Here is a 23306-nt window from a genome sequence, read left to right as displayed (position 1 = left end):
AAGCAATTTGATTGGTTGATGCTTTGGGACACGATAACTCTCTTCCTAATTGGGCTAGAATGTTCAAACTTGGTGTATGTGTTGATTAGGTCAATGCCTTGATGGAGTTCGAAGATGAGCATTTTCCGCTTAGGGTAAGCAGAGATAAGCAATTTGATTGGTTGATGCTTTGGGACACGATAACTTTTGATTGAGCTAGAATGTTCAAACTTGGTGTATGTGTTTATTAGGTCAATGCCTTGATGGAGTTCGAAGATGAGCATTTTCCGCTTAGGGTAAGCAGAGATAAGCAATTTGATTGGTTGATACTTTGGGGCACGATAACTCTCTTCCTAATTGAGCTAGAATGTTCAAACTTGGTGTATGTGTTGATTAGGTCAATGCCTTGATGGAGTTCGTAGATGAGCATTTTCCGCTTAGGGTAAGCAGAGATAAGCAATTTGATTGGTTGATGCTTTGGGACACGATAACTTTAGTTCTAATTAAGTGAGATTGATGAAACTTGGTGTATAGTTTCATTACAGTAATAAAATTTACTAAGTTTGATAATGAGCATTTTCTGCTCAGGGTAAGCAGAGCGATACGCAATTTGATTGGTCGAGACTTTGGAAAACAATAACTCTCCTACTTTGATTGTCCCCCGCCTTTCGAAGAAAGCAGGGAACTATTAAAATGGGTTCGTCCGTCTGTCTGTTTGTCTGTCTGTCCGTTCCGCTTATGGTAAGCAGAAAAAACAAATTGAAAAAGAAACTATTATAAATTAATTAAATATGTAGTATGCAATAATGAATTGACATTTAATGACAGAAAGAAAACAGTGAACTTTGCACAACTTGCAGCAAGATGGAAAATAGACCCGTTGATACAACCAAACTCTAGATCTGTAGGCATAGAGCATGTTTTCCCCTTAATATGCTATAATTATTCCATCAAAAACATTGTATGCTTAGACTATAAGTAAAGATATACTGTTTGATTGTTCAATACTTTGTAAAAGATAATTTGTGATAAATTTATATGTGTCCTCTAATTATTTTCCTATTTCGGCGGGGGACATCAGCCTCACTGTTGGCTTGTTTAAATATCGAGACTGGCAAACAGAAAAATTGCAAATCAGTTGCATTGATTGTAATATTAGATAGAGATTTATACTGAAACATGTGTCCCTACCCCCTGAACATGCCACAGATTGAATCAATCTAATCTTTGGTTGCAGAACTAACATTATCAAAGGAAACTGTCTAACAGCTATGTTTTACCATCCCTGGCTAACATATGTGCATAGAAACTAAAATAGGTGTAATAAATATGAATTATGGTTTAAAATAGGCCTTGATGAATGAAAAAAAAATGCAATATTTAGTCTATGATCACTCCTCTCTAACAGAAGGGTCACAGGATAAACATTTTTCACAAATTTGGGGAATATTTCAATGTTTCCAACATCTCAAACCTCAGAGGCATCATACAAATTTTTATTGCAATCCTAGTGCTGAAGCAAGATGTCTCTACCTTTACATCAATTTCCTGAAAAAATGAAGTCAAAAAAGTGGTTATGACAGAATTGATAACAAAAAGGAGGCCTGAAAAGGAGCAAAATTTACATTTTATTGTTCTATAAGCAACATAAATGCAACAAACACCACAAATCCTAGATTTTGATAAAAAAATATTGAACATTAAACTGACATGTACCAGGGTGTGGTCTCATTGGCCTGACATGTCTTATGGTTCTAAGTTTGGCTTTAAATAAGAAAGGTTAGAAATACTTGAAATGTACAAAATATCCATTTCTTGGTGCAAAATAACATTCCTAGTCGCAATTCAACCACAAATTCCAATTTCTATCATTTAATTGTCAACACAGGTGCAATTAAATCTCTCAAAACACATTAATAAAAAGGGTGGGGTGGGGCATTTATAGCCTCTCTAAACAGAATGATGGAGTAAAAAATGTCTAGAAAGACTGGGATATTGCTTCCTACATGAAGGAAATGCAATGTTTCTGAGAAGAAAAAAATGCCTATTTTGGGTAAAATAGTGGCAAAATTGAGCCAACCCCTGTTTTGAACATTTTGTACAAACCCATCTGCTGTACATTATTAACTGAGTGTGACTAAATTTCAATTTTCTGTAGGAAAGCTGGAGCTATTTCTAAACCTGACAAACTTATAGATCCCATCTAAGTTATATTAGCAATGAAAATAAGGGCATTTTTAGACATTTTGACTCATTTGAGTAGTCATGAAAGCATTAATTTCTACCTCGAAATGGGAGAATCTGGAGATTTTCTGTGAATATTCCTGATTTTTAGACAAAATTAGGTGAAATTACAATACTGTTCACTTTGTCTGTGCTTTCTGAGGCAGAATAAGCCAAAATTGGACATTAAGAAATTAAATAAAAACTGAAAATTGAGAAATTTGTAGTAAAATCACAATTTTTCGCCAAAGTCGATAATTTTTTTTAAGATTTAACATTTTTTTTAGTTTTTCTGTACTCAAAATATTTTATACATATTTTCTGATAATTTAGTCTTCATATTTTCAAAACTAAGGCATGTCAGTCACAGCCTTGTTGTAGACATGGACTTAGTAGGGTGCCACAGCATTAATCGACACAACATTTGGTAACTAGGGTAAGCGACAGTTCATCACAGAAATTGTGGTCTGATCCCCAAAGTGGTTATGGAAGGGAGACAATCAGTCAACAACACCAAGAAAGTCTTGAATTTGAAAGCATTTATATGACGTCCAAGACAGTTACTTTACATATATAAACGTAAACAATAATAAATGTAAATAAAAGAGTTCACAGTTGAGTTGTTTGATTCACTTACTGGTTCATTATGGAGTGTGCTACATGTTTATAAAATGTTCACGGTTCACTAAACTTGTCAGTCTTGACAATTTCACGACAGATTTACATAGAGTTTATCACTGAATATCACATCATAACCCACTTGGCATGATTCACGAATGCTACACAATGTTCCTGTATCACCTGTTCACAGATTCTATCACATAATTTTCACTTGTCGCCATTCGTCACCATTTGTCGGTGAAAAAACGATATGAGACTGGCCCTACCAAGCCATGATGGCTGGATCACAACACGTGAAGCCCGCTGCTTCGACCAATGCGCAGGCGTCCCGCCAATAGCCTTGACTGACTAGACGCTTGACAGACAAAAAAATGTAGACTACACGAGTTCGTTACAAGACATCAAATTCGTACCAAATAATGAAACTCAAACATAACACTTGTTATACACAGACAGGCCACAGATCACTAATTATTTCCCCATTGACTTTAATGTTAATTCTCGTCTCTTAGCCGGGCTCTAACTTTTTCCCAAATTTCCGTCGGGTAGAACGTTTTCTGCCACAGATGGAGCAACATGTGGCAAACTCTTGCCCAAAAGCATGTATGAAGTTCACCATGAAAAACTTGAGATACACAAGTTGGAAGTAGAGACAAGTAAACATGCAATTTCCGGTCCTACATTTCAACGTAACCAACCTCACAACTCTTGTATCCTTCCGCCTCAAAATCATGAATATTCACCAAAACCTGGCAGAAAATGTATTTTCAAACCCTTTTTTTCGATTCTACACCAAAAAGTCAACAAAAATCGCCATGCAAAAGGGGGAAAAAGGGAAAGGGGGAGAGAGACTAAAAATAACTTTGGCCCTTGTTTCGTGGGTGACAGCGTAGAAATATTTGGTGAGCTGTGTCCAGAAGAGCATATTGATGATTTCCGATAATTACATTCAAAGTTATGACCGTTTATCACTTTGAAAGAGTTGTGATATGCTAGACACTAAAGTAATCATGTGTTTATGTTTATGAGACAAAAAAGGATTTGATTTCTAATAATTATTTCCAGAGTTATTGCCCTTGATAACTTAGAAAAATCTTGTTGATGCTTATTTGATCATTCGATAATTACTGTCAGAGTTATGAATTTGAAAAATCTTGTGGATGCTCTGTAAACACTATGAAAGTTGGTTGTAATGTTTTCGTGGAAATTGTACAAAATTTGTTTTATCCATCTAATGTATATATCATGATAATCATGTTGATGTGTAATTACAGTTTGAAGGATGTAATAAAGCTTACTCAAGATTAGAGAATTTAAAAACACATCTACGATCTCATACTGGTGAAAAACCTTATATGTGTGAATTTCCTGGTTGTAGTAAGGCTTTTAGTAATGCTTCTGATAGAGCTAAACATCAAAACAGAACTCATTCTAATGCTGTAAGTTATTTAATATATATTTTAATTTTACTGTCCCCCTTAATAATAATATGGTTTTATACAAAAAAATACAACATTCAGTGTTGTTTTTTCACAATTTTTATATCCAAAGTACACCCCTTATTTAAATGAGATATAGCTCTTAATTAAAATTTAATTTATGATTCTGTGCATGATTTATGAAAGGTTCAAAATGATCTTGTTAGGATGATTAGTATTGGTAATTTTTGGAAGGTATGCTGTAGGTGCTTTCATTTTTTCTTCACCATGTTAATTCTGTCACTATAGACTTCACGAATATTTAGTTGCCTGACAACCTATATTTTTTATATATAACAGAAACCGTATGTATGTAAAGCTGCTGGTTGTACTAAAAGATATACAGATCCTAGTTCACTACGTAAACATGTTAAAACTGTTCATGGACCAGAATTCTACGCCAACAAGAAACATAAAACTAATGAAACTCACTTCAAGAAGGAAGAAGATCCGGTAATACTGTGTTTTTATACGCCCACATTGAAATGTGGTCGTATATTGTTGTCGCCCCCGTCAGTCCGTCCGGCGTCCACAATTGCTTGTGGACGCTCTATAGGCTAAAGTTAATATCCAATTGACTTTAAATTTTTACACAGTGTTTAAGGTCATGAGACAAAGAAACCTATTGATTTTTAGCGATTTCCGATAATTACTGACAGAGTTATGGCCCTTGATCACTTTGAAAAACTTGTGGACGCTCTAGAGGCTAAAGTTAATATCCGATTGACTTCAAATTTATACACAGTGTTTAAGGTCATGAGACGAAGAAGCCTATTGATTTTCAGCAATTTCCGATAATTACTGCCACAGTTATGGCCCTTGATCACTTTGAAAAATCTTGTGGATGCTCTAGAGGCTAAAGTTAATATCCGATTGACTTTTAATTGATACACAGTGTTTAAGGTCATGAGACGAAGAACCCTATTGATTTTCAGCGATTTCCGATAATTTTTGCCAGAGTTATGGCCCTTGATCACTTTGAAAAATCTTGTAAACGCTCTATAGGCTAAAGTTAATATCCGATTGACTTTAAATTTATACACAGTGTTTAAGGCCATTAGACAAAGAATCTAATTGCTTTTCAGCGATTTCCGATAATTTTTGCCAGAGTTATGGCCCTTGATCACTTTGAAAAATCTTGTAAACGCTCTATAGGCTAAAGTTAATATCCGATTGACTTTAAATTGATACACAGTGTTTAAGGCCATTAGACGAAGAATCCTATTGATTTTCAGCGATTTCCGATACTTTTTGCCAGAGCTATGGCCCTTGATCACTTTGAAAAATCTTGTGGACACTCTAGAGGCTAAAGTTAATATCCGATTGACTTTCTTTTGATACACAGTGTTTAAGGTCATGAGACGAAGAATCCTATTGATTTTCAGCGATTTCCGATAATTTTTGCCAGAGTTATAGGCCTTGATCACTTTGAAAAATCTTGTGAACGCTCTAGAGGCTAAAGTTAATATCCGATTGACTTTAAATTTATACACAGTGTTTAAGGTCTTGAGATGAACAAGTATATTGATTTTCGATGAATCTTTATGACTTGAACAGAAAAATCCATGATGTTAAAAGTTTTGTATACTAAACGTTAGCATGGGGTAGAACTTTATAAAAACCAAACAAATTCTAATGGTTTTCTGATAATTACTTAATGAGTTGTTACTCTTAATCAGATTTTAATGTATTATAAATGTTTCATTACCGAAAAAAGTAAAAATATGCGACAACTCTTGTTGACTTCCCGGACGATGTAGCTGCTGTGGGCGTATGTTTCGTTGCCTGGCAACCTATCTTTATATAATTGTTGCTGTTGGTATATGTATTATGGGCTTTAAATGCCAATACGATTAGTACTAAATACTGAACTATTGTTTGAGATAAGTTGTCAGAGAAAAGTACCCACAGAGGTGGTCTTGAAAATAGACATACAGTATAAATGTTTATTGGAGTATGGAAATCTATATAAGAAGGCTGTCAAATTTTTGCTTGAATTTATCAATGAAATATGACTGGAAACATTACTTTTTCCCATTACTTCAAGAAAATATGTTATTTTTGACTGAAACAGACCCTTTTTATAAACGAAAACTTATTTCTCTTGACAAGCTCCCCTGTGGTATATGTATATGAGATATTTTTATACAGATTGTATTGATTTCTGTTGTTAAACATCTGGCCAGGTGCTGGTAGTGAATATGTATAATTAGAGAAATTATGAACGTTTTTAGGACAAAGATCAAGATGAAACAGAGACTAAGAAAGTAGAAGAATGTTTGAATGTATCTTCCTTACAAACTACTTCAGGTGAAAGAAGAAAATCTCAGGTTAGTTGTGACTTATTCTAATTTATCAATATTATGTAACATTATTTTAGTGATAACAGAGATCAGTTTCGTAAACATATGGTTTATTAACATCGCAACAGAATATAACATCTACATACAAAACAATACAGGAACTTAAACTAATATACAGGAATTAGACTACATCAGGAACTAGACTACAACAGGAACACATCAGGACGGAACACAACTATATTAAATCCACCATTCCGCCCCTCTGCCAAGGCAGGGGCTGAACTCAGGCGAGTCCATATGCCGGTCTCTCTGTCTTTCCTTCTCTCTAGTCGTCTGCCTAACTGTCAGCAGTCTCCTGCTTATATAGCGTACGACAATTAGGGAAAATGGTTAAGAGTGATCATCATATATGGTATTGTTTATTTATCAGATTATGGTATCTGTAATTGCACTGCATATTTCCTTTGAAGTCATCAACAGGTTGTGACGTGATGTGTTCACTTAAAATAATGATTGCTCCCTAGGCACGTGTTCTTTAAGCAATGGCGTCCAATATAAATGTTGTTGAACAAACTGATTATCTCTGTCCTTCTTACAAGCCCCACTTATACATTGGTAACAGAGAACAACGTAACACAGGTCATGGTATGATGCACTGACCGCAAGTACATTCCCTTTGAAGTCCTGCCGAGTGTTGCACACAGATCATGTGCAGCCCGTAAATGACATATTGAATTAATTACATGTTTAATGCCAACACAGACAATCGTGACTTAAGAAAAGTGCATACAGAGTTGAAAGGTCAATATTATATATTTTATCAAGAAGCAGCTGGAGGTCAATAAGTTCAATTTGATAAAAGCATGGACCTTGTAATACAGTTATAGATCACTTTGTCACAATTAGCATGTTGTTATGATGTGTTGGGTGGCACCATGCACAGGGGTGCCATCACTCGTTTGGTTTATAAATAATTTGTAATACTTTTTTATATGCCCACATGGAAATGTGGCCGTATATTGCCGTTGCCCCCGTCCGTCCCTCTGTCCATTCATCGTCCACAATTTCTTGTGAACACTCTACAGACTACATTTATCATCTAATTGTTTTGAAATTGATATATGTTGTTTGCATTAGAGAGATGAAGAAGCCTATATAATTTCAATAACTTCCGTTAATTTCTTCTCGAGTTATGGCCCTTGTTTCACTTTGTTGCACCTTGTGAATGCTCTAATGACAAAAGTTATCAACCGATCTGTATGAAATTTATATGCATCATTTAAATTAGTAAAACAAAGAAGCCTATTGAATTTCAGCAATTTCTGTCAATTACATCTAGAGTTTTGTATCATTTAAATTAGTAAAACAAAGAAGCCTATTGAATTTCAGCAATTTCCGTTAATTACATCTAGAGTTATGGCCCTTGTTTCACTTTGTTGAATCTTGTGAATGCTCTAATGTCAACAGTTATTATCCGATCTGTATGAAATTTATATGTATCGTTTAAATTAGTAAAACGAACAAGCCTATTGAGTTTCAGCAAATTTCCGCTAATTACATCTAGAGTTTTGACCCTTGTTTCACCCAATCTGTATGAAATTCATATGCATCATTTAAATTAGTGAAATGAAGAAGCCTATTGAATGTCAACAATTTCCGTCAATTACTTCTAGAGTTATGGCCCATGTTTTACTTTGTTGAACCTTGTGAACGTTCGAACGACAAAAGTTATCATCCGATCTGTATGAAATTTATAAGCATTATTTGAATTAGTGAAACAAAAAAGCCTGTCGAATTTCAACAATTTCTGTAGATTACTTCCAGAGTTACGGCCCTTGTTTTAGTTTTTAGAACCTTGTGAACCTTCAAACGACGAAAATTATAATGTCATCTGTATGGAATTGTCTATTAAATGCCCCTAATTACCTACAAAAGAATAAATATACGACAACCCTTGTCGACCGCTCAGACGATTTAGCTGCTGTGGGTGTATGTTTTGTTGCCTTGCAACCTATCTTTTATTAATCTCTGAAATTTGTTCTATCAGGATCATGTAGGTTCTACAGTGTCTCAGTCAAATCCGTCTCCACAGAGTAGTCCTGAGGTAAATGTAACCAATAGCAACCAACCTGAATTAATAGAAGATAACATAAATAGTGGTACCGGTTTTACGGGTGGAATTGAAGAAGAAGTTGAAATACCTGAACCTGAAGAAGCAGAGGTAAATTACACCATGTTCACTTTTATTTACCAGAGTATGAGCCATCAATTCCGCCAAAAAAGGTAGTTAGGACATCTTTTAGAGGAAGGATAATAACAGTGTTTCTGTCTACTCTCTCCTTATTTATACTTCAAGTGTCTCATCCAAATAGCTAGACACGCATTCCATGTTAGACCAATCTGTCAGTGCCTGTACAATTCCAGTCCAGCAAATTAATCACTTGAATTTTTATTTCTTAGCTAGACAGAGTGATTTGAAATAACGACATGCCAATTTTATTTACAGATTCCTGGTTCTGGTTCAGAGACACTATTGACAAGAAGAAATCGCATCAATTCCAGTCATTTGATTAATAGTAGACTGAAAGGTCGTGTCAATAATGTTAATTCAGCTTTACCACAAATACCAACAATCAACAGTCCCGGTGGTATGTCATGTTATAGTACAATATGCAGGCAATAAACTAGCCAACCAAGGAAAACTATTATTTGAGAGTTTTATTGAAGAAAAATTTGGTGGCTCTTCTAAAACATCAGTCCTTTTTGCAACAGATCAATCTAATGTCTTTATCATCTAGACATTAGCTATTGTTTTTCTTTATGACTCACATCAGCCAATTCATTATAGTGAATATTATTATGTATTATAGGTGGAAGAAATAGTGCTAATACTCAGCCAACATTAACTGATATCAGTAATAAAGTCAGTCAAATGAAAGGAAGTCCACAACATAAACGTATTACTGATCTAGCAGGTAAGAATTTGACACAATAAAAAGATAGGTTGCCAGGCAACGAAATATACGCCCACAGCAGCTAAGTCATCTGGGCAGTCAACAAGAGTTGTCACATATTTTTACTTTTGTCGGTAATGAAACATTTATAATACACTAAAATCTGATTAAGAGTAACAATTCATTATGTAATTATCAGAAAAATCATTAGAATTTGTTTGGCCCATGCTAACGTTTATTATACAAAACATTTAATATCATGGATTTAGCTGTTCAAGTTATCAAAAATCTCAAAACCTTAAACTCTGTGTATCGATCTAAAGTCAATAGAAACGATTATATATAGGCGTAAACACGGTGTATAAATATAAAATCAATCAGATGATAACTATGGTCTCTAGAGCATCCACAAGATTTTTCAAAGTGATCAAGGGCCATAACTCTGGCAGTAATTATCGGAAATCGTTAAAAATCAATACGTTTCTTCATCTGATGACCTGAAACACTGTATCAATTTAAAGTCAATCGGTTATTAACTTTATCCTCTAGAGCATCCACAAGATTTTTCAAAGTGATTAAGGGTCATAACTTTGGCAGTAATTATCAGAAATCGGTGAAAATCAATAGGCTTCTTCATCTCATGACCTTAAACACTTTGTATAAATCTAAAGCCAATTGAAAATCAATAAGCTTCTTCGTCTCATGACCTTACCTTAAACACTGTGTATAAATTTAAAGATGGGTTCCCGCGTACAAACTGGGTGATTTAATGGTATATATGGACTAGAAACATATTCAAACTAATTAATTTGTCATAACTTTGCTCCAAATCCTTCTCAAACATTGTAATTGTGAAGGAATGTCCTGCCACAAAAATTCGATCAAACCAGGTCATGTTTACGTCACGTGACTTACCTCTCTTGGAAGTCAGAGGAGAATTCATTGCATACATAAGACGATGTTGTCTTTAATCGCTTACTATTTATTACAAATATCGAATCCTAATTAAATTCTCGGATTATCCACTAACCGCGTCTTTTTCTGTCATTTTTATCTCAGAAAGTGTTGTACGTCTAACTCTTCATAAAGTTTATCAACTTGTACATCAAGCGCTTAATGTTCGCGTGTGACCTTTGACTTCACGCGTGCAGAAATTCCTAATCGTCGGTCTGTTGATTAGGGGAACCCTTACATTTTTGTCCTGTATACGCTCCATGAGTGTTTTTCGGGGAATCCAGTATTTTTCTAGTAAGATTGGATATCTCTACTTTCCAAAATTACCATACTTTTATTGGAAATAACCACCCGATAAATACTTTTCTGGGAACCCATCTTTAAAGTCAATTGGATATTAACTTTAGCTTGTGGATGCCAGATGGACGGACGGGGGCGACGACAATATACAACCAGATTTCAATGTGGGCGTATAAAAAGATAGACCCAGATCAAAATGTGCTAGGTTATGATCGTAAAGTGCTGTCTGGCAGACAATATCTATATTTCTTGACCCTGGGGGTGCCTTCTTTTTATTAAGAATTCCCAGGAACTTGTAAACTTAAGTGTCTTTGTCATTTATATTATTCTTAATGTAAATGACACCTAGCAGAGAGGTTTCATTGAAGGATGTATATCTTTGACCTCTCTGTCCAAAATCAGAAAAGGAACACTGAGAAAATTTTCCATACTGGTTAAAACCAATTTTATTTAATTTTATTTAAATTTCTTATTCATTATCGTTTTTAGAAGAATTCTTGTCAGAGATGTATGAAAACAACAAACTTCTCATCAGTTCTTACATATTTTCTAAATAGAAGTTTATATTTGTATTTACAGGAAGAGAAGTGACTAATAATAATCTACTATATACTGGTAATAACAGACGTGATAGTAATACTAGTACCATCAGTTCTTACTTCAGTAGTATGAGATCAGATACCAGTCCTTATTCTTACGGTAGTCAATTCTCAAGTCGACGTTCTAGTGAAGCTTCGCAAATATCAAATCGTCTCAGTATAACTAATTCTCCATACGAGTATGATATGACTGGAAACCTGCCGTATCAATCACGTCGCTCCAGTGAAAGTAGTGGTGTAGGGAATGTGGCTGACAAACTTCAAAAAGCAACTCTTGGTAGTCAAACCAATCTTTATAATCATCCGCAGCAAATCAGTATGAGAAATCCATCCAATAAATATGCAAACGAACGTCTTGCGAGATTTTTTGCTAATCGTAAGACTGAAAGAGAATTGGATGGTGCCAGGACCAGCATGTCATGTCGTACTCCATTACCACATGAAGTACCGAATCGTGAAATAAGGAGAGCGAGTGATCCGGTGAGGACGTTAGATCCGAATTTCAATGTGCTGAAAAGACTACAAAGGTTTCATAGTTTAAATATGATGAAACCATTACCGATACCCCAGGGTATGAAAAGTTTACAACAGAAATATGGTTCTAATAATACGTTTCACTCATCGCGCAGTAGTATAGCAACAGATTATAGTCTAGCTGAAGATCAAGAATATGGTTCTCCCGGTGTAGTCATGGAAACTGATCATGAAGCAACTCTAGAAGAGAAAATGATGGAAGATAATGAAGACATGATAATTCCTGATGATATGCGGCGATTTCTTAATGAACATTGTATGGCTGGTGATCCCAATAATATGCATGAATACGATTCAAATATGATGTATAATATGAGTGAAATGGGAGATAACTCTGTACATCAATCACTGTATCCTAATCAAGGGTTACACAGTAATTATCATAATTTACAGGTACATGGTTATATGGATAATCAGGCTAATACGATGATGGGTATGAATGGTGGTGATCAGTTTAATGGTGGACAACCTAATCAGGGTATGATGCAGAGTATGCAGCAAGGGTGGAATGCTGCTAATGGAGCTCACAATATGCACATGAGAAATATGATGGCTCAGGGACAACAAAATCCTAACATGATGCGTAATATGAATCCAAATGCTAATATTGGTGTACAGCAGAATATGATGCAGGGTAAAGTTGGTAATCAAATGAATCAATGGAATCAAAGCATGGTTAATCAAAATCAAAATATGATGCCACCACCACAACAACCAATGTACAGCCCTACACCCCCTGGTGTCAATAAAATGATGATGCAAAATCAACATCCCATGATGCAACAGATGAGAAATCAGTATATGGCATCTGGTCAACAAAAACAAGAAAGAGACAGTCCTAAAGTTCAAGTTCCACACATAAGTCAGTCACAGATACCACCTAACGCTAAAGCTGCTACACGCCAGATGATGAGACAACAAATGATGCAACAACAACAACAAATGTATGGGAACATGCAGTATCAACAGCAGATGGCTAACAACACAATACAACAGCCACAACAAAACTTTTCACCTAATAATATGCAACCTAATCTCCCCATTCCTCCACATAATAATCAAATGTCTAATATGCAATATATACCACATCCACCAATGTATCCACAAAACTCAAACACTCAACAAGGTTGTCATTTACCTGCCGGTGCTAATAATTCCCATAATCCACTAGAACGATCACCTGGAAGTAACCAAGTTACAAGTTCTACAGACAGGAAGGAAACAACAGCGCCCCCTATTGAAGACTTTATGGATAATCTACAATCTATATCTACAGAAAATTTACTTGATAACATTAGTTCTATATCAACGGAGAATTTAAGTGCGAGTGTGAATATGTTCAGCCCAATGGCTATAGGTTCGAGATCTGCATCTCAATCTTCATCACGCGTTAACTCTGTGCTTAACACTTCAAATATGGTGGTAAATGACATGAGTTCCATGCTAACTCAATTAGCAGAAGAAAATAAATACCTTAATATGAGGAACTAGTGAATTATGTTAATATTGTTGTTATTGTTATAGACTTGTATATATAGATAATTTTATATAAGCAAAAGAAATTATAAAGCAGTTTCATGGTGCATTATGATTAGTGTGTACAGTGGAATTAAAATGTAGATTAGAATAATTAGATAATTTTTCGAGAATGGAAAAATTTCATATCATATATTTTCATCAAAACATCTTGTTGGTTATCAAAAAGCAATATTATTATGGGATGTTTTAAATATTGTATATTTTGAGACATATTTTATAGATTGGAAAAGAAACATTTTATAGATTACAGACAATACCATGGGATTTTATCAATTTATAGTCTTCCTTAAGTGTTTATATTTTTATTGACTATGCATATATGGTGCTAAAATGTGTAACATATATTATACTCGATTGATATTTGTGTGTTTCCTATTGTTATTAGGAAGTTATTGCGTGCTAATGTTTGGAGGAATATTTTTAAACAATGAAGAATACAGACTACTGTAGTGTCTATATATGGTACAGTGTACTACTGACTTATAATACTTACTGGTGTTATATAAAGGTTATATATTTTATTAATGTGTTCACTGTCCAGTTTAACTGCATTTATTTTATTACTACTTTCAGTTGTAAGTCATAATCAAACCATGCTGAGAGTATTAATACTCCCCCAACCATGCAAGTATTTCAATGAAATTGAAGTCTACATTTGATTTTCATTTATTTCCAGGCACATGTTCCAGTCAAATTTAGATAACTGAAACATTTAACTGTGCCTTAGCTTTTCTTTCTATCTGTCTTAATACTCTTTCTTTAACTTGCTTTATTATAAATCTGAATGATATTGAGGCCTGATGGTACCAAAGATTAAATTACAATGTATCTTGATCAATCGGTTTGATTTTGTCACTGCTTACACTAAAATTTGAATCTCAAATCAAACATCTCTTAAAGTGCTACTTAAAATATGCATTTTTATATTAAATGTTAATGATAATTGTTTACAAATTGTTACATTATTAAATCAAGTCTTAAATCATTTTGAAAATAGTCTAACTATAAACCTACTAACTATGTGCTATATAATGATTTACATATTTTCCTCCCCATCTTTTACTTTATCAATGTTGTTGTCTGATTGAAGACTTTTTTTTCTATTAAAGAACATATTGAGATTATTTCTGCGGCATAATACTTACATTGTTTATAAATGATGCATGAATTATTTCTATCATTTTATTATTAATTGTTTTAGAGATATACAGATTGTAATAATTTTTAGAGTTTATAGATTCACTTGACTTGCATAATATAATTATGTACATTCATGTTATATTAATACCATAATATATTATTATATTTACCTTTTACAAGGTATCATTACAATCCATTCATACTATATAACAAGTGTTCAAATATATATAGTTAGCTACTGCTAATGTAAATAAATCAGCTATCAAATTGTGTGGCTTCTGGCATGTATTCCAAGTGATATGAAAGTTCATATTATCATCAACAATAACCCAATTTTGAACAAATCTGAATAAGCACCACCAAAGCACCATACTACCTAAATATGGAAATCTGTTCCAGAAGACAATTTCTAAATTTGCCTAAGATCCACCCCCATGAGGCTAAACTACTTCAAAGTTGATTGGAATCCACTGAACTGTCTGAAAAATGTCCAAAATGGCTAAATTTGCACCTTTGAGGTGCTCATGTCCCACCCAAAGAGGCCCAGCAACTATATTTCAACAAAATATCCTCAAAATATTTACCAAATATTATAATTGAACTCCATTCCGAGGTTTAGGAATCAAGAATATTTAAATTTGTTCCTGGTTGGTGCAGAACAGTCCATCAAATCTGATTAAGAACAAGACTGATAACCCTGGTTCCATATTGAAAATATAAAAGTCTGATACAGCTTAAAAATAATATGGTGATCCAGTCATTACGAATGCGGTCCGAGACCTACCGGTACACCCAACACTGGGGTTTTGGTCAAATCCAGCCAGACGAGGACATCTAGTACATCATTCTTTTATAGAGGCCACTTCCTCTATTTTACCCATAATATTTTCCGTCTTTCATATTTTTATACGCCCATATGGAAATGTGAACGTATATTGCCGTCGCCCCCGTCCGTCGTCCACAATTTCTTGTGAACGCTCTAACTCCAAATGTTATCGTCCGATATTTGTGAAATTTATATGCATGATTTAAATTAGTGAAGCGTGGAAGCCTATTGAATTTCCGTCAATTACTGCTAGAGTTATGGCCCTTGTTCCACTTCGTTAATTGTACCTTTGGAATTAAGCTCTAACATCAAATGTTATCTGCCGATTTGTATGAAATTTATATGCGTCATTTAAATTAGTAAAGAAAAGAATTTTATTGAATTTCAGCAATTTCCGTTTATTACTGCTAGAGTTATGGCCCTTGTTTCACTTTGTTGCACTTTGTGACCGCTCTAACAAAAGTTATCTGCCGATCTGTATGAAATTTATATGTGCCATTTAAGTTAGTAAAAAGAAGAATCCTATTGAATTTCAGCGCTTTCCGTTTATTACGTCTAGAATTATGGCTTCTTTCACTTTAATGAACCTTGTGAACGCTATACTGCCGAAAGTTATCCAATCTTTGTGAAATTTATATACATTATTTAAACAAGCCAACAGCGAGGCCGATGTCCCCCGCCGAAATCCCAAAATAAATAGATGACACATATTAATTAATAGCACATTTTTTTTTTCCAAAAGTATCAAGCAATCAAACTGATTATCAACTATACACTAAGTTTCATCACACTCTATCATATAGAATCAAAGTTATCTTGTCCCAAAGCATCGACCAATGAAAATGCTTAGCTCTGCTTAGCTTTAGCTCGAAATGTTAATCATTTAACTCAGTCAAGATATCGCCCAATGAACATCTACATCAAGTTTAAACATTTTACCTCAATTAAAAGCAGTGTTGTTATGTTCCAAAGTCTTGACCAATCAAAATGCTTATCGATCCTTAGCCTAAGCAGAAAATTCTCATCATCGAACTTAATCAAGGTTATGATTTAATGAATTTATAGTCGAAGTTTCACCACCAAAGTTATCGTGCCCCAAAACAGCAACCAATCAGATTGCTTATTTCTGCTTACCGTAAACAGACAATGTTTATCATCGAAATCCATCAAGGCATTCACCCAATGAACGCCTACACCAAGTTTGAACAATTTACCTCAATTAGAAGGAGAGTTATTATTGCGTTCCAAAGTCTCGACCAATCGAATTGCTTATCGCTCTGCTTACCCGGAGCAGAAGATGCTCATTATCGAACTTAGTCAAACTATACCCCAAATTTCATCACTCTCACTTAATTAGAACTAAAGTTATCGTGTCCCAAAGCATCAACCAATCAAATTGCTTATCTCTGTTTACCCTAAGCAGAAAATGCTCATCTTCGAACTCCGTCAAGGCATTGACCTAATAAACACCTATACCAAGTTTGAACCTTCTAGTCCAATTAGAAGGACGAATTCCGTCAAGGCATTGACCTAATAAACACATGCACCAAGTTTGAACCTTCTAGTCCAATTAGAAGGAGAGTTATTGTGTTCCAAAGTCTTGGCCAATCAAATTGCTTATATATCAAGCATCTGATTTGATAAAATTCTCGGGTACATGTAATCCCCCAGACCTCAAGCCAATTCTCCACTTGACGTTTCATTGCTTCCTCAATAATCTAACTGAAGTCTTGCAACATTTGCAGTTGTAGACTAAACAATTCTCATGTATCCTAGAATATATTCTTTATTCTATCACTCTGCAAAATCTTTGTTTTTACAGATACTACATTTGAACACCAATGGTGGCAGTTATGTCAAAGAAGTTACAAAAAGATTTGTGGAGGCTTTGTTTACAGACATGGTAGCCAGGCAACACTACTCATTGTCATGTACGAACATTTTATTGAAACCATGCCACTGGACTCCATGACAAAGCTTATGATCGAAAGTGCACTCGTCACCCAACCGTCAAGAAGGCAACAGAATAAAGACTCTTTTCATATAGTTTTAGTCAAATGCAGATACTGTATGCTATTTGTAATCTACATGTATGTGGTGTAACATGTAAAATGGAACTTTTCGTCAAATATTGACAACGGCCCCAGACCCTCCGTACATTGAAGACTTGCATATTATAACGTTGCCCTGTCTGTCAAAAATTAACTTGTGATAATGAATGCGCCAGTTTTTATTACATATTCTTTTCAAACTGGATGTGAAGCATCATGATCATTCATGAGAGGACAGACCTGATCAATATTCAAAATTCCAAAACATTCTTGTGACAATTGTCTTGTGAATGTGATAATGGCTGCAGTTGCTAACAGATTCTTTTCATACTGGGTGTGAAACATTGCGATCATGAGGAGACGAACCTTCACGATATTCAGCTTTTCACGGCTTTCCCGTTTGGGGTTACCATATTCATTGGGGTATTAGTCAATACCTTTTTCTACTGAAATTTGGCATTCGCCTTGTACTCCGCTTCGACTTATATACGAATGAAGGTATTTGTCGACATTTCTTAGCTGGTTTAATTCTTTATTAAAAACATATCTACCCGCACCCCACCCCCCCAAACACACACACACACAGACCCACACATTTTCTTCATAATTTTATCGGGGGGTCATGGTGGCTCAGTGGGTATGATGCTAGCTCGCTAGCCTGGAGGTGGGGTGTTCGATCCCTGCATTGGCCGAGAAAGTTCACCCTGATTTTCCGGCGTGGTTCCCCCTTGACCTGTTTTGTGCAGTATTACATTTACAATATGATTTCTTAAGTTTTCATTATGAGTTCTTTCCCTTGAACAAAATGGCCTCCCTACAACAGTTTTTTTATACGCCCACATTTTCATGTGGACGTATTATGCCGTCGCCCCTGTCCGTCCGGACGTCTGGAGGTCCGTTCGTCCACAATTTGTTTGTGGACACTCTACAGGTCACAATTCTTATCCGATTTTGACGGAACTTGAAATATAGGTTTATCTCCAAAAGATCTCGGCTGCTTTCGATATTGGCATGTATCGGATCGAAACTTCATGGATTATGGCCCCTGTTTGTACGAAAAATCACGTTTTTAGCTTGTCGACCCAATAGAGTTCACAATTTTGATCCGATTTTGTTGAAACTTGAAATGTAGGTTTATAACCTAAAGATCTCGATTCCTTTCGATATTCACGCATATCGGACAGTAACTTCCTGAATTATGGCCCCTGATTGTACGAAAAATCGCGTTTTTAGCTTGTGGAATTATAGAGGTCATAATTTTTATCCGATTTAAAAAAAACCTATTATTATATCACCATTACACCCTAAGGACAACTGAGTTCGAATTTCGTGAAAATCGGATCAAAATTGACAGACAAAATGGCTGCTGTTCGTTCTCAAATAGCGTAAAAACCTAGTTAACATTGATGGTTAGATTTACGTAATGTTTACGTCATTATGGTTAGATTTTGGTTAGCGTCCAATAATGGTAAAATTCTTTGGTTAAATTTACGTTACTTTTACGTCATAATGGTTATGGTTACTTTTACGTCAGAAAATGACGTAAATGTAACGTAAACTTTATGACGGATTACTAACCAATTTTTTTCCCTTTGAATACTTCTTGATTAAATAACATTACAAGTGTGTGCACATTCTAACAATTGATATATAGTCGGAATTCAGACATAATAATTATATATGTATTATTGGTTATAATTTTAACGTTAATCTAACGTAAATTTTACATCAGGTTTCTAACCGTTAGTTTATGGTTAGTTTTCTGACGTAAATCTAACGTTAGTTTTGTGACGTAAATCTAACGTTAGTTTTCTGACGTAAATCTAACGTTAGTTTTCTAACGTTATAATAATGTTAGTTTTCTAACGTTAAAGTAATGTTAGTTTTATGTCATAATTTTAACCGTTAATTTAGGGTTAGTTTTCTAACGTAAATCTAATGTTAATTTTATAACATAAATCTAACTTTAGTTTTCTAACATAAATCTAACGTTAGTTTTCTAACATAAACCTGATATTAGTTGTAAAACGTAAAACAAATGTCAGTTTAATGTCATGATACTAACAATTAAGGGCCTGACAAGACAGCTGTCTAGTCATTAAAATGGGACAAAAATGGGTAAGACCCTGGCTCGCTAGCCTGGAGGTCGGGTGTTCGATCCCTGCATTGGCCGAGAAAGTTCATCCAGATTTCCGGCGTTTTTTCCCCTTGTCAGTGATGCAGGACGGAGAGCCTGACAAGGACAGCTGTCTAGTTGTTCAGATGGGATAAAAAACCGAGGTCCCGTGTACACATTGGCATGCATGTAAAAGATCCCTTGACAGTTGGAATTCGATATAAGAGTAGGCCGTAGTGCCACTGTCGGGGCAAAATTTCCCTCATAACACACTGTATGGTGTATGGCCATCTTCATTAGCCCAGTTCGGAGCAGAACAGTTGGACGTTAAACCCCATTTCATTTCATTACATTTTGTATCCATTTCTAAGTGCCCAAGAATAGAGATCTAGCTCCTTTAATAGTTGCGAACTGTAGGTGACACACAAAGAGAAAACGAATGAATGAATGATCTACACTCATTTCAAATTCCAAATGTCAAGGGTTCTTTTACGTGCACACCCACGTGATGAACTAGACATTGTTTTTTGAGGTCCTCTGTCCTACACCACTACTAACAAAGGGAACTTTCTCGACCAACATGGGGATCACGTTGGCTAAGTGAGTAAGACGCTGACTCGCTAGCCTGGAGGTCGGGTGTTCGATCCCTGCATTGGCTGAGAAAGTTCATCCAGATTTTCCTGCGTGTTTTCCCCTTGTCAGTGATACAGGACGGAGGGCCTGACAAGAACAGCTGTCTAGTCAGGGATGAAAAACTGAGGTTCACGTGTACACACAGGAGTGCACATGAAAGATCCCTTGGTAGTTGGAACTTGATATAAGAGTAGGCCATAGCGCCGCTGCCTGGGTAAAATTTCCTTCATAGCATACTGTATGACGTATGTTCGTCTTCATTAGCTCAGTTTAGGAGCAGAACAGTAGGACGTTAAACCCGATTTCATTTCATTTTTCTCGACCAACACGGAAATTGAACCCCTCATTTGCTAGCCAGTGTGTTACTAATTACTAGAGAGAGAGAGAGAGAGAAATGGGGTTTAACGTCTACTCGACACAAACTAGGTCATTTCGGGACTAACATATAGTTTAATTTTTATTTACATAATTCGCTTGCGCGTAGGGGTCTTTAGCAGTGGGAGAAAACCGGAGGTTGGACAGGCGACCCTACTCCTTGTCACGTACAACCGGGGATTCGAAACCACGCCAGTCAACTCAATGACAGACTTTATGATACAGCGCAGGCACGCTAACCATTCAGCAATCCACCACCCCACCCCACCCCACCCCCCACCCCCGTTACTAATTACTAAGTTTGTGAAATGTAGGTTTTTCCTCATGTAGGTTTGTCCTGATGAAATCGGTTTATTGTCCTACTGTTCTGCTCCGACTGGGCTAATGAAGACAGGTACATACCATACAATGTGCTATGAGGGAAATTTTGCCCCAGCAGCGGCACTATGGCCTACTAATATCGAATCTAACTGCCAAGGGATCTTTTCGTGCAAGCCAATGTATACATGGTACCTCGGTTTTTTGTCCCATCTGAGTGACTAGACTACTTTCCTTGTTCCTGCACCTCTGACAAGGGGAAACCATGTCGGAAAATCATGATGAACTTTCTCCACCAATGCAGGGATCGAACACGTGCCCTCCGGATTACCGAGCCAGCATCTTACGCACTTAGCCACCGTGGCTTTATCAAAATTAGTAATGAAGATGTGCTATGACAGAAATTTTGCCTGGACAGCAGCATTACCGCACTTACTAATGAAGATGTGCTAGGAAAGACATTTTGCCCGGAGAGCAGCATTTCCGCATATAGTCATTACCAATAGTTCTAAGTGCACGCCAACCTGTAAAAGAGGTCTTTACACACTTTTCCATCATTACCAATTACTAGTCTGCGGGTTCACTAGTCCATGGGTGCACTAATCCGTGCATTCACTAGTCCACTAGTCTGACTCTATAAAATACTATAGATATGAGTATTAAAGAAACCCAGTAGATATGGTGACTGATATCACCCTTCGTAAGGCGATAACCCAACATCACGGCATTTTAACCCGAAATCACAACATTTTAACCATTATAGCATATGCCCTTCTTCATTAGCCCACTTGGAACAAAATAGTAGGATGTTCAAACCCCATTTAAAATTCATTTTCATACTTTTCTGCACCAATCGGACTATTGAAGATAGTCATACGCAATGCAGAGTGCTTTGACGGAAATTTTCTATGGACTGTGGCAGGGCGGAGGATCTGGCAAGGGATAAGGTATAGTTGTTCGGGTCATACGAAAAGACACGTAAAAGACACTCCGACAGTTGTAATTTAATATCAGAGTAGGCCATAGTGCCGCTATCCGTGCAAAGTTTCCGTCATAGTACACTGTATATAGTGTATGCCTGTCTTCATTAGCTCACTCAGAGCAAAACAGTAGGATGTTTAATCTCATTTAATTTTATTTAATTTTCCTACTTTTCTGCACCAATGGGACTATAAAAGATAGGCTGGCAAGCGGACGAGTGCACCCGTTGACTATTGAGCATCATTTACTTGAAAACGTTGAGAGAACCCTCAACGAAACGTCGCTTTAATTAAAATAGTAATTGTGTTTTTTGTTGTATCATCGAGTCAAGTGAACGTTAAACCCCATTTCTCTCTCTCTCAATTTTGATACCCAAAAATTTGACAAAACAAATAATGATTGATTGTCGGAAACTGTTTCATAAAGCAGAGTTGTTCTCTACTAAAAGGTTATCACTGTCCAAATGTTCGGAGTAGTCCACACCTAGGCCGACTATGCATGAAGTGTTTTTATAATTAAATTTATTAAATATAGTACCTTGCACCAGTAAATATAAAATCAATGATCCTTTCACCAGTAAATATAAAATTCATAGGCCGACAATGCATTAAGTGTTTTTATAATTAAAGTTATTAAATGTAGTACCTTGAACCAGTAAATATAAACTTAATGATCCTTGGACCAGTAAATATAATATTCATGATCATTATTTATATAAGGCCTTCATCAACCTTGCACCAGTAAATATAAAATTAATGATCCTTGCACCAGTAAATATAAAATTCATGATCATTATTTATATAAGGCCTTCATGTATGTTTGTACAAGTGTACATTCTTGGAATTGTATTTCCATTAACAATATGGAGATCAATTATAATAACCTTTGGCCTTGTTCATGAATCCTTAAATTTTTGAAAATTTAGTTCTTAATATGAAACTATCTAAATAAAATATTGCTTAAATCAATGTGTGTTGTTAATGTCATTCAAAATGGCGGCTGTCTATATATACAATATATAAAATAGGTCATGATTCGATTGTTGCCGTTTTTTTATTTCGAATTTAAAAGTTCAACACTTAATTATATAAGTTGTAAAACCATATAAAAATAAAGGTTGGACCAATACTAGTTCCATTTTTTTAAGTTATGAATCTGAAAAATATATAATAATGACCCAGTCAATTAACATCGAGATCTACTCTAGCTATATGAGTCCATATATTTATCGTCTCTCGATAAAAGACCTATCTCTGAAAATTAAAATTCCCCGATTTGATTATTCTTTTAATATAACGTAATTATGTAACCTCATATAAAATATGGTAGATCGTATACAAACAAATTATATGAATAGATTCATTATCAGAAATATTACAGGC

At 35.4% G+C, this 23306-nt stretch overlaps 1 protein-coding gene across 2 annotated transcripts in view; it reads left to right on the top strand.

The window, feature by feature from the left end:
- Positions 1–14891, top strand: part of LOC126821149 (zinc finger protein GLI4) — a 188192-nt gene extending 173301 nt beyond the window's left edge. For both annotated transcript variants that reach the window (XM_056101269.1, XM_050549494.2), the window contains 7 exons: positions 4098–4262; positions 4602–4754; positions 6536–6631; positions 8652–8825; positions 9111–9252; positions 9475–9579; positions 11392–14891. In XM_056101269.1, coding sequence (XP_055957244.1) covers positions 4098–4262; positions 4602–4754; positions 6536–6631; positions 8652–8825; positions 9111–9252; positions 9475–9579; positions 11392–13436 — 2880 coding nt within the window. In that variant the 3' untranslated portion in view covers positions 13437–14891. The remainder of the gene's footprint in view (positions 1–4097; positions 4263–4601; positions 4755–6535; positions 6632–8651; positions 8826–9110; positions 9253–9474; positions 9580–11391) is intronic.
- Positions 14892–23306: the final 8415 nt, after the last annotated feature.

This window comes from Patella vulgata, chromosome 5 (assembly GCF_932274485.2).
Source record: "Patella vulgata chromosome 5, xgPatVulg1.2, whole genome shotgun sequence".
NCBI classification, from domain to species: Eukaryota; Metazoa; Mollusca; class Gastropoda; family Patellidae; genus Patella; species Patella vulgata.
Note: the sequence above shows the minus strand (reverse complement) of the source record. Positions and strands in the feature narration are given on the sequence as shown.